Source organism: Canis lupus, chromosome 16 (genome assembly GCF_011100685.1).
Source record: "Canis lupus familiaris isolate Mischka breed German Shepherd chromosome 16, alternate assembly UU_Cfam_GSD_1.0, whole genome shotgun sequence".
Lineage (NCBI taxonomy): Eukaryota > Metazoa > Chordata > Mammalia > Carnivora > Canidae > Canis > Canis lupus.
Window position 1 is genome coordinate 16,697,202 of NC_049237.1, and position 14,818 is coordinate 16,712,019.

Below are 14,818 nucleotides of genomic sequence, written 5' to 3' on the forward strand. Positions count from 1 at the left end.
TACCGGGTAGCTTCTCTCTATTACTTGCAGAGTTCTTCAAGGAGATTCTCGCCACTTCATAGAAATGAAGCAGAAGCTTGCAGAAGTTAAGAGATCTACTCAAGAGGACATGGGCAGGAAGGGGAAGGAGGACCAGGAGCTCAGAGGTCCCCACCTGCCCAAGGCCCCTCCTGGTGGCTGGCACCATGCTGGTGCCACATAGGTTCTCTGATTTACTTGAGATATTCCAAAACGTGCCATGGGCCTTGGGTAAATTCTTGATTTAAAAAAGGAAATTCCAAAAAGATGACCACAAAAATACAAGAAATCATCACGTAGCTGTGTTCCGAAGTGGGCTGGGGGGAGGGTTCCCAACAGCATAAAGACACTCAGCCCCATCCCCACCTCTGCCCCTTGGGAGGGTCCTACACAGAGACCCACACTGCTCAGTGGCACCCAGAGCATCTCAAAATGTGTGTGAATTGCATTCGTGGGAGATAGATTTGGGAAACACAAGTATGTGGTCTAGACAGGTAATAACCTTAACAGGTGAAAGGCAGCCATGAGACCAAAGAAACAAAATTATCAAGTTCAACTTCCAGCATTTTCAAGGAGAGAAAAAATAGTAAAAGAGCCAAACTGTTTGAAAATCTGTTGAGAAAAATCTGTCAGCTTGTATTGATCCTAAGTGTGAATACAGGTGATCTGGACCCACATGCTGCCCCCAGATTGGCCGCCCCCAGCCTCACAGTGGTCTCACATGAGTCATAATGTTCCCAGACATCACAGAGGCCACAATCCCGTGACATTCCCCAGATATCCACTGGATGACAAGCAGACTCTAAGGAGAGGGATACTGCCAAACTGTGACCCCGGGGTAAAGCAGGAGCCCTAAGACACGGGAAAAAACTGCCACGTGGGTGAGGCGGGGACGTGGGGCTCACAGAGCACAGAACGAGGGAACCAGGAAGCCGGTACTGAATCTTGCAAGTCTGCCATGAGGAGGACGGGGCACTTGATGTCCAGGATGCCGTGAGGGCATGGCAACCTTGGACTCACACACAGAGTTTTCTAGCAGTAAAGACCCAGAGAATGCCTGGGCAAGATTACCTGGCAAGCAGCGACCTACAAGCAGGGATATGAGAGAGCAGATGTGATCCCAAGACTCTTACCTCTTCTCCTTTCTGGATCCTCCGGTTGGAGCTGATGATAATTTTGTGTCCTCTCTCAAAAGTCACCACTTCAGCCACACAGTTAGGTGCACACGAATGGTTGATATATCTGTAAGCCACCGTTTCAGAAAACAATTTATTATGAAACAGCTGGAAGAAGTTTTAAAAACCTTCGGTTCATACGGAAAACTCTTTCCTAGTTACATTTCTACCTGCCCGTTCGTAGAACAAGAATACACAATTTTAAATGAAAATTCTTTTCAAAGCTCATCTGCTCTGAATTTTCAATCCTGGACGCTGTCATTAGTGCATGGACCCACTGGGCACAACTTCCTTGACCAGATTCCCTCCGTCTCACCTGGCAGGCCCTCCGGTGAGTGTTGCATCAATCACATGGTCATTATCCATGCGGAACATGTACACGCCACGATTCTGAAAGAGAAAAGTCAGAAATTCCTCCACGTGCATGTTCAGAGCAGGAACACTTAGCTGGAAGTGAATGGAAACACAGCCCAATTGTAGTCACTGTGCATATCACACAACCGCGGTCACGCAGTGTGAACAGAGAGCAGCACATTGGAAGGTTGCTCGTAAGGCTCACTAATCTACAGCTGTATCTATGCAAATAGTAACACTGACTAGATAGGGTGAGGCTGATGGAAAAAAAAAGGAAAACACAAGAATATCTGGATGTCGCTTTTGTTCAAAACTGAATCTCGTAGACAGTCTGATCTGGCCCCCATATGCAGCTCTTAGATGACATGGGGACTGAGGGGGACTGGCACTTACCTGAGACTCATACAGCTTCTCTTTTCTGTTTGCAACTTCGTTTCGAATGATAGTCCCGATGTACTCAATGACCATGGTGTGCTTTTCGATGTCTCTAGCAGCATATAGACCCAGCCCCTGCAGAAGAAATAAATTAAAAATGGCACGGGGTAGGGGTGGGGGTAGTGTGTGTATATGTTCCTCAAAAATCACTTCAATTTCTTTGACAACAAACCTGATTCCCCTTTATACAAAGGCCACAGCAAAAGCTACAGTGAAGATTTCACCTGAACTGGTTTTTTAATTAAATATAATATCTGAGGGCAGCCCTGGTGGTGCAGCGGTTTAGCGCCGCCTGCAGCCCAGGGCGTGATCCTGGAGACCCTGGATCGAGTCCTGCGTCGGGCTCTCTGCATGGAGCCTGCTCCTCCCTCTGCCTGTGTCTCTATGAATGAATAAATAAAATCTTAAAGGAAAAAAAAATATCTGAAACAATCTTGCCACTTAAAAGTAATGCCATTACTATCTTGCTTTTCTAAATTCTGAAGGCATATTTACAAAGCAGTGCGCCACTGACTGGCTGCCACATTCCGCTGGATTATCCTATCTTCCATGTAATTCATGCTGAGACCCCACCAACTAAACAGCTAATAGCTTCTGGTATTTACTTTAACCCATTACTATTTCTAAAAGGATGTAACAGGACAATAACTTAATATATCAGAAATAGGGCAAACCATAAGGGATTATTAATACTACAGTCATGTTTCAGATTAGGCTAGGTTCCTGGAAGCCAGGGCAAAAGGAGAAGCAGGTTAAGTTACTCTGCTCTAATTACCAGGAAAGTTGGAAAGAAATGGAAGTTCTTCAGGAAGGCAACCTTCTCCCCTAAAGTTTTAAGGCCACAGAGAAAACACTGCACTGGCTAAAAACACTGCAGCAGGTCTCTCATTTGGCAGCTCGTACTGTATATGCTAGTGGTCTAATAAATCACACACTGTGTGTACCTTTAAAAGTTTTTAGCCTTGCAGATTCTGGAAAAATAACATACTGAAAAAAAAATATGGTTGATTTCCATGAATATTTGATATTTTCTTGTCAAGGTGTGGGTGCGTTTGCCTTCTCAACTCAAACTGCCTAGAAGACCACCACAGTAACCAAGCAGGGAAGAGCGTGTGCTAACTGGGGAGTCCCCTGGGGAACAGCCCCTGTCAAGTACCGCCGTGGGGCACATAGTACCAAGGGCTGATCTTAGAGACTCTGGTGTCAACTAAATTATCTTCTGGGGGAAAAAAGTTTTATGCAACTTATCTGTTCAATTCCAGACATAACTGAGGTGAAAGAATCAGAACACAAAAAAAGGAGTATGTCTAGAGATCAATATAGTTTGGTATAAGAATAGACAAGAAGATCAATGAAGGAGAATAGAGAATCCAAGTAAATCCACGCATATGGTGAAAATCTAATGTGTAATAGTTGTATAGTAGTATCACCATACTACTATATGGTGTCCTAATTCAGTGTAATATGGGAGAGTTATTAACTAAATGGTGCTTCAACTAGTTATTCACTGGAAGAAAATAGTCTTCAACATTTAAAATTTCTGAAATACAGAAATCCAAGAAACTACATATACAATAACATCTACTGTTTTTTTTTTTTTTTTAAAGATTTTATTTATTTATTCATGAGACAGAGAGAGAGAGGCAGAGATACAGGCAGAAGGAGAAGCAGGCACCATGCAGGGAACCGATGTGGGACTTGATCCTTGGACTCCAGGACCACGCCCTGAGCCAAAGGCAGACACTCAACCACTGAGCCACCCAGGCGTCCCTAAAATCTACTGTCTTAACCAAGACTAGAAGCCATAGAAAATTATGTATATTTGACTATATAAAAATTAAAACTTTTATAAGTAGCTTAATAACCAAAGGGTGTTTGGTAGGGGAGCACATCTATTAGCACAAGTTCTTATGATTTAGAATATGGACAAAGGATGAATAGGTGATTCATAGAAGAGCAAATCCAAATGGCACATATGGCACATATGGCACATATGAAAAGTCGTTCATTCATCAGCAGTTAGAAACTGCAGAGATGGAAGCAGTATCAGTCTGGCAGAAACATAAAAGGGCAATAGCACTACAAATAGGAAAAGGAGAGAGAGAGTCTCCTAAATGCAGGAAGAAATGTGCAACTGTAGCCTTTTCAGAAAACTAACAAGGTCTGCTAAGATGAAAAGTACATACTTTTACACAGTAATTTCACATGTAGGAATATTCTCCAAAGGAGTGAGTCTGTCACAATACACGGGGATATTTGTACAAGATACTGATGGTATTTTGGGGGAAATGAAACAAAACAAATGTTCACCAGTTGTGGAACAGTTTAATTAATTACAGTTCATCAACATCAGGGAACATCACAGAGCCTTTAGGGAGAATCAAACAGAGCCACCTCAGTTGTCCTAGAGGATTCACTGAGGATTTGCAAGAAAAGGATGCTGCAGAAAAGTGTATGGGAATGACTTCGCTGATACATCTGTACACAGATGTGTGTGCACCATCAGGACAGTCACAGGGACCCCACTGAGCTCATGGGTTAAGAAATCACTGAAATGGGTATGCCTGAGTGGCTCAGCGGTTGAGCGTCTGCCCTCAGGGCGTGATCCCAGAGTCCTGGGATCGAGTCCCACATCAGACTTCCTGCAGGGAGCCTGCTTCTCCCTCCCTCTGCCTGTGTCTCTGCTGCTATCTCTCATGAATAAATAAATAAAATCTTAAAAAAAAAAAAAAAAAGAAATCACTGAAATGATAGTAAGGGAATAAAACCGATGTCAAGAAACAGGAATGGTAAAAGAGTGAACGAGCCATTTGGGAACATTTAAAATGGAAAAGTAACAGACGTAGCCCAGAAGAAAGACACACCAGAGCAGACCACTGGATTCCCCAGGAACTGAAGAGGTTCCATTCTTGATGCAACAGCAGAAAAGAAAAGAAAGATATTGTATTTGTAATTTAAAAATGTAGCATCAGACAAGAAGATCAAGAGCACAAAGAGCTCTTAGTTGATTTTTTTTTAAGCACAAAAGAAAGATTAGCAGATGTAGAAATCACAAAACAAGGACAAGAGAAGCAGACATAGAGGGGAAAAGGAGGGCTGTGGAGACAGAAGTTCCTTCCTGTCCTCCCACTAGTCATCTGGGGGCCCCACTGTGGGGGCCAAGCCAGAAGGCAGGTCCCAGGACCCCACTGCTGGTGTGGGGTCCACCCTGTGAGATCTCACAGGTCTGATATTTATCTATAGGTTCAAACAGAAAGAAACAGATAGGAACCTACAGAAGAATTAATACAGAAACATTCCTGAGACCAAAGGTCACAATGCTCCAGGCTGGAAAAGATCATCAAAGAAGGATGGACAGAAGGACGAAAAGGGGGGGGGGGGGGGAGGAGTTGGGGAGTGAGGAAGAGAGAAAATGATTGAACCTAAGGCACATTTTTTGTAAAATATCCAAACATCACAAACAAGAAGATGATCCTACAATCTTCCCAAGAAGGAAAACTTCCCTACAAAGGAACGAGAATCCCCTTGAGCAGAGGCGACGGAATGTAGATCAGACTTTCATTGTAAGGGATCACACTGGGTGTGAGTGGGGCTAGGTGGATGGAGCGCAGAGGTGCCATGGCAGAGAAAACAGGGAGGCAGAGCCCAACAGTGGACTTGAGAGCTCTTCTGAGGGGGAAAGGCAACAGAACTCGAGGATGCTCTAGATCTGGGCATCCTGAGGCCAAGGTACACAGTTTGTGGATGGGGACCACTGGCAGGATGACTGGGCTTAGGGACCGAGAGGTTTGGCAAAGCGAGCTTTATACTTCCATCCTGGGACATCCAAGCGGAGATGCTGAATAGGCCTAGGGTTCCTTAGGTCTGCAGCTCAGCAAGTCTGGATCACAGATGTAAAGTAAATGCTTAGCCTACAGATGGCTCTTTCTCTAAGGTATTCTACAATCTACACACCAGAAAATACAGTGCTTTCATGAAAAAAGGCTTCCTTCCAAAAGAACTCCTCACATTGGAATATCTTTTGAAACTATTTTCATTTGTATTTTTCAGAAGTATTTGAAACAGCTCTAGTGAACTCTCCACAAATCCAGTGTGTGCCAAATACAGTGGTACCTGCTTCCCATGAGCCCTCATCAAGAAGCAAAGATGCAGATTCTGGAGGTAGTCCCATTTGAGGAAGAAAAGCATCCATGCTCAAAGAGCCATATTCGGTCACTAACCAGTGTTTGCAAACTAGCAAGAGATGACAGGATTTTAAGATGTGATTCTAATCCTGCAGCTGAACAAAATCCTTCTTCACCTACCGGATGTCAGTACTTTCTGATGGCTAGACCCCATCCTGTTGCTCCTCTTCCCAAAGACAGACTATTTCCTCACCTGGATACGAGACCGGGCCAGATAGACATTGGATTTCCACTCGGTCTTCATCTTCCGGTACTGCGAGGACTTGGAGTGGACAAACTGCTTACTGTATGGTGCGTTCAGCTCCCCCGTGACTGTGCTCTGAAAGGACTTGGATGTGCTGGTGCTGTTCAGGGTGTGAGGCCTGCACACAATGGCATGTCAACAGGAAAAAATAAAAGGAAAACTGAAGATATCTCCGAATAATGCCCAAAGCCAAGATGATTCAAATTCTTACTGACAGGAACATACATGGAAAGCCGCCTAGCAGAGCCACACGGCGAGTTCTCTAATGTGGTCGGCACGGACACAGCCAGAGACAGCAGGGTTTGTAAGCAGCAGACAAATCAAGCACAAAAACCACTAATACGCCTAGAAACCCTGGGCTGTACTATGTGAAGTTAAAACAAAATACCTTAACACAAACCTCTTGACATGGGCACTCATTTTAGGTTCAGAACGGGCACAGCCTGTGGGGTTAACGGCAAGAGGGAGTTCCATGAGAGGGTTGCGGCCATACCGAAAGGTGTAGTTCTCACAGGCCTCAACCCCAGGGAGCTGCAAAGGAGTGAAACAGACAGAAGGTTAGTTCATGTGATGAGGACTGTGGACGACCCTAACGCTGACCAAAGGATGGCCTATCTGGAACCTTTGTGGAAATAACTAGCCAATGTATTCCCTTGGCACAAAATGGTCTTTTAACTTATGTTAACATAATTGGCCTGCACTCAGATTTATTTCAATATTAATACAGAGATTTCACTTTCAAAGTGAAACTCCGTAAACGCTGACAAATGCTCCTTGAAGAAAAATATTAACCCACAGAACCACCACAGGCCAACCAACATACATTGCTGTGTGACCTTAAGATCTGATTATTCCAATCCAACTTACAACTTAGTGCTTTCAATTTTTATATCTTTATTTGGAATTTAAAAATTAAATATAGTTAAAAATCATTGAATATGGTTTACTGTCTTGATTTCTCACTTCTTCAATTTGACTAAGATGAAGTTATCACATTCAATGTCCCAAGAGTGTAGGTGGTAATTGAGATTTACTTGTACAGTAACTTCATGTTAAGGGCCTTTCCTAGAATATACTTCTTGTGGACATACTTCACTATAGACTTAAAAGATCATTTAGGCAGGACTCTACCAAAAGAAGCAAGTAGACATATAACTGTGGCTTTTGAGGTGTCCTCTGCTTCTCCAAATAAATAAGTAAATAAAACAAAACCCACCAACTATCGATGATTTTTTCTTGTTCAAAATAATGCCTTAAAATCATACAATTTCCCCAAATTGGTGAACTTGCTTATAATCTTAAAATACAGGTAAGGCCTGGTACTCCTCCTGCAATCCAACTGCTCTGTGGTGACCGTCCCCAGCACGGGGGCGGGGGGGGGGGGGGGGCGCGCGCGCAGGAAAGTGGGTGTCAGGGAGCAGGTACACCAGCATCCCCCCACCCATCCAGCACTGCTTGAAGGCCAAACAGTGTTTCTGTCTTTCTGTCTGCCTTGTCTTCACCCTTGAAGAGAAGCTGGAACTTGTGAGCCACTCACTAAGGGAATGTTATCATTTACTGTGGTGAATCAGAGGTGCCTTGAGAGACACGAAGAGCGCCAGGAGCCAATGCACGGGCAGAGCGCCTCCTCAGCATCCTGACTGTCACAGCCCATATTAAAACAGTCACACTGGGAACCACCAAATGCAATCAGAAAGGCAATCCCGACGCCACAGCTCGCTGAGGCACTCACTGACTCCGCGATCCGTGCCACTGCAGACACTGTTAGCCCAAACAGATCTTCTCCCTTTAGATAGGCCGGAAAAAGCTGGAGCATTTCAGACTGTTTCCTCACACATGCCACGGGCTCCAAAATTTTATCCCAAACGCCTACATACGGCCGAAACAAACAAAAACAAAACAATTTAGAACAAACCTGCCCTCTGCTAAACAGAGGGGAAAACAGGATGCAGGATAAAACAAGAGCAAAATAAAAACTGACCAACCACTTGGAGACTTACCAGTTTCCAAGGAAAGCCTTGGAGGTGGGGATCTAACAAGCCCGGTATTACCTACTTATCAAATGGCAGTTTATTTTGAGGAGAAGAATGTGTTACGTTAAGGAAATTAAACAGTGAAAGTGGAAAAGAAAGCTTAATGTAACAAATTCACACAAGAACTTAATTCATTTTCATACTAGGCATATAACTTTACATTTTTGACTGATTTAGTCCAATTAGCAGTACCTAAAAGTAAGTTTCTCTCCTCTTGGATTTAAATTAAAATATTAAATTGATATTTCATTAGAATTATCTTCAGGGCATTTTCACACATTTTTTTTTTTTAAAACTGCCAGACTTTTAAAAAAAGCAATTCCCCTGTACTTTCTGCATCAATAAAATGACAGCTTATCATCAGAATTAAATGTCCAATTTCTAGCTCCAAATCTGTTTAATACCTGGAATTCCTCATAAAAGACAATGTACAGAATCTGCTTTACATATGGTCCCTGCCTTCTGACATTAGGAGGGTACCCAATGCAAACAGCAGGCAATGTTCATCTACAAATCACTGTTTGATGTATGGACAAACACATACTCTGATTTAGAGGAAGTCTAGCAGGTGCTGAGAAGATGACAGGCAAAGAGCAGGTATAGTAACACACAGAAGCTATGAGTTGTGTCTGTAAATGAAAAATCTGTATCTGTCTTCATACATTATGAAACAAACAAGAGAAAACAAGGAAATACGGATGTAAAACATTTGATAACGTGCTGTGTAGTGCACACACATGTGGATCTTACCTTTAGGAGAGGAATCACTTAAGACAAGATCTTCATGGCCTTGCTCTACAATTCTGATCACGAACACTGGGCGCCCATCTTTCTCCTCAATGGAGCACAGGTAACGGCAGCGCCTGTTGGCGTAGCGGGTGCTCCAGTACAAGCGGCTGGCTTCATAACCAACAGGAAAGAGTGCTTTAGGGGAATGGAACGCTTGCATCTGCTGTGGCAGCAGCTGACCAATCGTATGGAAGATGAGGCTTCCAACACGGAAGGTGTGGTCACGCTCCCCACGCTGCACGATGCTGGCGATTTGTCGCACCTCATCACGTTGAACATAGACCCGCCTGAAGACTGCAAAGTAACTTAATTCCTGCTCATGAATCCCCTTTGGTTTGTGCATGGGACAAAGCATAGTTTTATCCTTAAAAAACATGCATTGTGCTTTAATGGCGCAAGTAAAGTGATAGATGTTGGTACACCGAAATCGGTGACATCCGCTGGTGGCACCCATTTTATGGCAGAAGACACATTTCATCTGCAGACCCCTCCTTAGCGCCAGCTCCACGTTTATCAGGGCCCCAGCCTGGGTCTCATAGACCTCCGTGGACCACAGCGCACAATTCAAGTGGACCCACAGGTCTAAGTCAAGGTTGAGCAGTCTCGCTGGCCCGTCTGTCAATCCATCACCTTCCTCGTGACAAAAACAACACTTCCGGTAGTCTTTAGGCACAGGGTCAGGTTTAAGGGAAGTGCCCAACTTCTTCAGAAACTCATCTATTTCATCCTCACACGGGGGTTTGAAACTCCCCTTGGGGATTACGATGTGAATGCTCCACTTTTTCCACTTCATCCCTCTCCACTTTTTATTGATCGGCCTACAATCTTCAAACCCGCCGTGGACAGTTCTGAGCCGAGGCTTTAACTTGACTGTTACCTTGAGCTCATCTGGCTTTGCCTCTACTTTGGCTGCTTCAAACGCCGGAGGGAATGTGATGGGGGGTGATGCCGGGGGAGACACTTCCTCCTGAAGCTGCGGGAGGCAGTGCACATCAAGAGTGGAGATGTTGTTGCTGTACTGGTGAAAGGCTTTGGAAGGCATCTCTTTCACCGGAGACTGCATCATTGGAGGGGCGGATTCCTGCACAGGAAAAGGGAAGAGAAGTAGGAAGAGCAGCTCTTCTCAGGGCAGGAAGCCAAGTAGAAGGGTGTCACAGGCCTGTGCCAGGGTGGGGGTGGGGGTGAGGGGGGGTCTCTGGGGGAGCGTGAGGGGTCATGTGCAGCAGAAGCAGATGCCAAATACTAAGGTGCTGGCTAACGGGGGCAGGGCAGTGTCAGGAATCCCTCCCCAGGCCTTCTCAACAAGGCTGTATCTCTAGAGAGAATTCTGCTCCTGAACTTTCTTGGACACTCCTCTCTAGCCATAATAAAGTCAGAAAAAAAAAAATCAATGCTGAAGAGAGGTGCTAGCTAATTTCTACAATGGAATGGTATTTTCTGTTAAACCAACTAAGAAATTCGGAACATAATCTTCTCTGAGCTTATCCCCACTCTCTGAAATTTACATTTATTAATCTTAGGCTGAATTGATTGGCATAAATGTGAAAGAAGGGGCAGTACAGTAGTCCCCTACCAGCATACATCTTATGTAACTCTTCCCTGAAGCTGGCCAGCTCTGATCCGGCTGCCAGAAGAAGTAAGAACAGGGACTTTCTCTCTGGGTACCACGGGCTTTGCTGTGCTCACATACCCCCTCCACCTGGGTATCTGAGGAGACACACTTCACATAAATCTAGGAACTGCAGTACAAATTTAAAAATTACCCACTAAAAAAGCAATTCTTTCTCTTACAAAGGTTGACATATATTTTTTTAAATATTATTTATTTATTCATGAGACAGAGAGAGAGAGAGAGAGAGGGAGGGAGGGAGGGAAGAAGGGAGGCAGAGAGAGGCAGAGACACAAGCAGAGGGAGAAGCAGGCTCCATGTAGGGAGACTGATGTGGGACTGGATCCCAGGACTCCAGGATCACGTCCTAGGCTGAAGGCAGGCTCTAAACTGCTGAGCCACCCACGTGTACGTGTCCCAAGGTTGACATATTTTAACTTATTTTTCTTAACATTTTATTTATTTTGAGAGAGAGGGAATGAGTTGGGGGCGGGGACTGGGGAGTGTGGGCAGAGGGACAAGCAGACTCCCTGCTGAGCAGAGAGCCTGACACAGGATTCGATCCCAGGACCCCGGGATCATGGCCTAAGCCAACGGCAGAAGCTTAACCAACTGAACCACTGATGCACCTCAACATACTTTAAAGTCTAAACCTATCTGCACATAATTTGATTTCATTATAATGGAAACTACTGCATATTATAAATATAAGTCTCCAGAACATTCTCCCAGCAGACAGCAGAGCAGTGATCTGCCAGGAAGAGTGACTGGCAACATCACTCCATAAGGCGGCTTCCTTCGATACAAATGGTTAAAAATGTCTATCTGTATCAACCACCACAATACACTTAAATCACACAGAATCAGGTACAGTAGACCATTTCCACCAAGGCAATGAGCAAAATGCTTTCACCCCGAAATACAGAAGTAGACTTAAAATGTGTGAAAAGCTTTTCCCATCAGGATAAGATCAATAGAAGTTTTAAGTATTGTTGTAATTAAGAGATTAGTAATCACTTAAGATGTTATTAGTAATGTTAAGATATAATTCAAGCCTACTCCCCTCTTGTCAGATGAGCTGATTATTTATTTATTTTTTAAAGATTTTATTTATTTATCCATGAGAGACACAGAGAAAGAGAGGCAGAGGGAGAAGCAGGCTCCATGCAGGGAGCCTGATGTGGGACTTGATCCCGGAACTCCAGGATCATGCCCTGAGCCGAAGGCAGATGCTTAACCGCTGAGTCACCCAGGCATCCCAGATGAGCTGAATTTATCTGAAATAGCAGCACGGGCTGTCCTTCCCCAGCCCACAGAGCCTCTGCTGAGACTTCCTGCACACAGAGTGATTGATATGCGCCTGTTCTATCCATTAATGTAACCCCAAATCACGGAAGTCACTCATTATACACTGTTCACTAATTGTGACTATCCTAAGTTTACCTTGCTTTCTGAGTTTTTTGCTTGTGTGGTTGATGCATAAAGAACGAAGCAGTTATTACTACAAAAGACGATGTCCTTCTCCATTCTATTAGAGCTTTCTCGGGAATCCTGAAAAGCAAAGAGAAATGTACGGGGTTCTCAACAAGTCAAAATTTCATAAAAACAAGATCTATCCACTGTTGGCTTTTATGCTATGTTAAAAGTGAAAGTAGCTCTCTATCTCAAAAGTAAAAAAGTAACTACATGCCAATATTTAGCATATAATTTAGCCAAAGAGAAAATAAATTTATAAAAATAAACTTTATTATCCATATTTCACTCTACTTAAACATATGTGGTTCTCGTAATAACCAATTTACCAGTCTGTTGTTGCTGTTTGGTTTAAAGCTAAACATATCAAATATATGCTGAGGCTACTTCCTGGAACATGTGTCCCATGGAGCTACCATAAATAGACTCTTGCGATACAGGAGCAAAGCACTGTACAGGACGCTTTCAGAGGAGGTAGATGGTGGGTTGGAGAAGGAATACCAAAGTACCTTGCTCACAAAGGCCAGATCTCTGAAAGATTTCCTCACACCACTTCCCAGAATAACCACTTTGCAGTGACAGCACCACTGTGGTCTGAGTGCCGTGCTTTCTGCAATACCATGACTAGGATCCTTATATCCAGAAAAACCTAAATGCAGAAGACTTTCATTAGTGATTAAAGTTAATTGATAATACAATGTAGTACAAGGTATAAACTGCACTAAATCAACTTATAACACAGCTCATTTAACTTACCTTATATTAATTATTCTTTATTAATAAAAATATTTTCTTCTAAGCAGTGGTTACATGCATGGCACTGGAGCCTAAATAGAGTGACACATCTACTCTCAAGCATCTGGGGAAATGATGCTCGTATGTGAGGAGCATGAGAGAAAACTGATCCACCACGATAGATTAAAATATTCCCCATAAGTGCAAAGCGAGTGGGGTGGGGGATACTATATTTGTTTGAGAGTTAAGACGATACAAGATGTTTTATGAAAGATGAAGAGGTCCATGTACAAGAGTCTTAAATAAGTGTGATTTGGAAAGTCACAGATGGCTGAGGAGAGCTCTAGGGCCAAAATAAAAATGTGGTCAGAAAGTCTGAGCACATCATTCATGAGAGGCATGGAAGCAGAAAGGAAAACAGGGAAAAATCAGTAAGGCAGAAGCAGCTGGAGGCCGAAACCCAGCACAGGCAGCTCTTGGTAAGAATTCAGATGAGAAGTGAGAAGCGGCCAGGTCCTGAGAGCCGGGCAAGGGCCAAAACAAGACTCTGAGGGGATGAGGTGCAGAGGCAGAGGTGAGGATGAGACGGCCCTGCCCTTGGGGACTATGGCACCAGCATGCCCCTGGGAAGCACAGGCCCAACAAGATGGAAGTGAGGGTGCAAGGTCCAAAAGGAAGAGGGGACAGAAACACAGGCACCAGCCGCGTGTGCTCCTGGAAGAGAGGTGGTTGGTGTGGCTGGCCCTCACACAGATGCCAAAGCTGTGGGAAGGTCAGCAGCCCAGTACTCCCCAGGTGACATCCCAACCCACTAATGGCAAATCATACCACAGATGACAGAGAAGGATAAATTACCCAGGACTACACACCAACCTGCTACCTGTTACTTATTCAAAACTAAGTAGGATTTTAAAGAGAATAAGCTTAACTTGTGAATGGAGAATGAATGTGAGGTTAACAAAAAGTAAACTAGCTCACCATTGCTTGTTGGAGGGAATGGCCCATCAGGTTGCTTCAGCCGGTAAGAGCTTGCTAATCTGGGAGGGTTTGCAGGTCCTGGCGGAGGCCCACGAAGAAATAAATGCTGTCGACACTCCAAACCTGGGTTTACTCTGTGGCTACTGACCAAACCCATGGATGGAACATCTGGAGCATTACTAACCTCATAGCTATTAGGGATTCGGACGTGAAGAAGGTCGGAAAATGCAGCCACCACACTGCTAATGTTCTAGAACAAAAGTGTAAACACTGTGTTACCCTGCCTAAGGCAACAGTGAGCCACAGAAGCAAACTTTGCTCTTCAGGTCACTGCTATCTGCAGGACACATACAATGCAAACAAATCCAACAAGTTTCATTTGGACTTAAGAGTCTCAGGAAAAAAAATTTTTTTAATGGACCAGTACTCCTATCAAGCTTTCCTAAACAGAAATCCTCATACAGGGATCCAATTCATGTTAAGTATTTGTGCGATGTTAGCTATCTGACTATCTGACGGGTGAAAAGGACACAGCCACAAGGAGGGCACTAAGCCTCATCAGGTTTCATAGTTGGGCAGAAACTCCCTCCAAGTGGACTCTGTCCAGGTCTGGGCAGACGTCTGCGACAGCCCACAAGAACATTCACTGTCCTACCAACTGCTAAGTTATGTGGATGACCAAAACGTCCTATCACTATACCATCAGTAAGGTTGCCAATATCCTCACAGAATTGAGAGAGAAAAAAATTCTCAGCAATTTATTAGTGTTTGATATAAGCAGCTGCTACCTC

General features: G+C 44.1%; 1 protein-coding gene across 1 annotated transcript in view; it reads right to left on the reverse strand.

Annotated features, from left to right (window-relative positions):
* Positions 1–14,818, reverse strand: part of KMT2C (lysine methyltransferase 2C) — a 283,967-nt gene that overhangs the window by 2,383 nt on the left and 266,766 nt on the right. Inside the window, 10 exon segments of the mRNA XM_038559782.1 lie at positions 1,152–1,260; positions 1,510–1,583; positions 1,941–2,057; positions 6,360–6,528; positions 6,799–6,941; positions 8,143–8,279; positions 9,194–10,313; positions 12,285–12,392; positions 12,824–12,963; positions 14,028–14,277. Of these exon segments, the coding sequence (XP_038415710.1) occupies positions 1,152–1,260; positions 1,510–1,583; positions 1,941–2,057; positions 6,360–6,528; positions 6,799–6,941; positions 8,143–8,279; positions 9,194–10,313; positions 12,285–12,392; positions 12,824–12,963; positions 14,028–14,277 (2,367 nt within the window).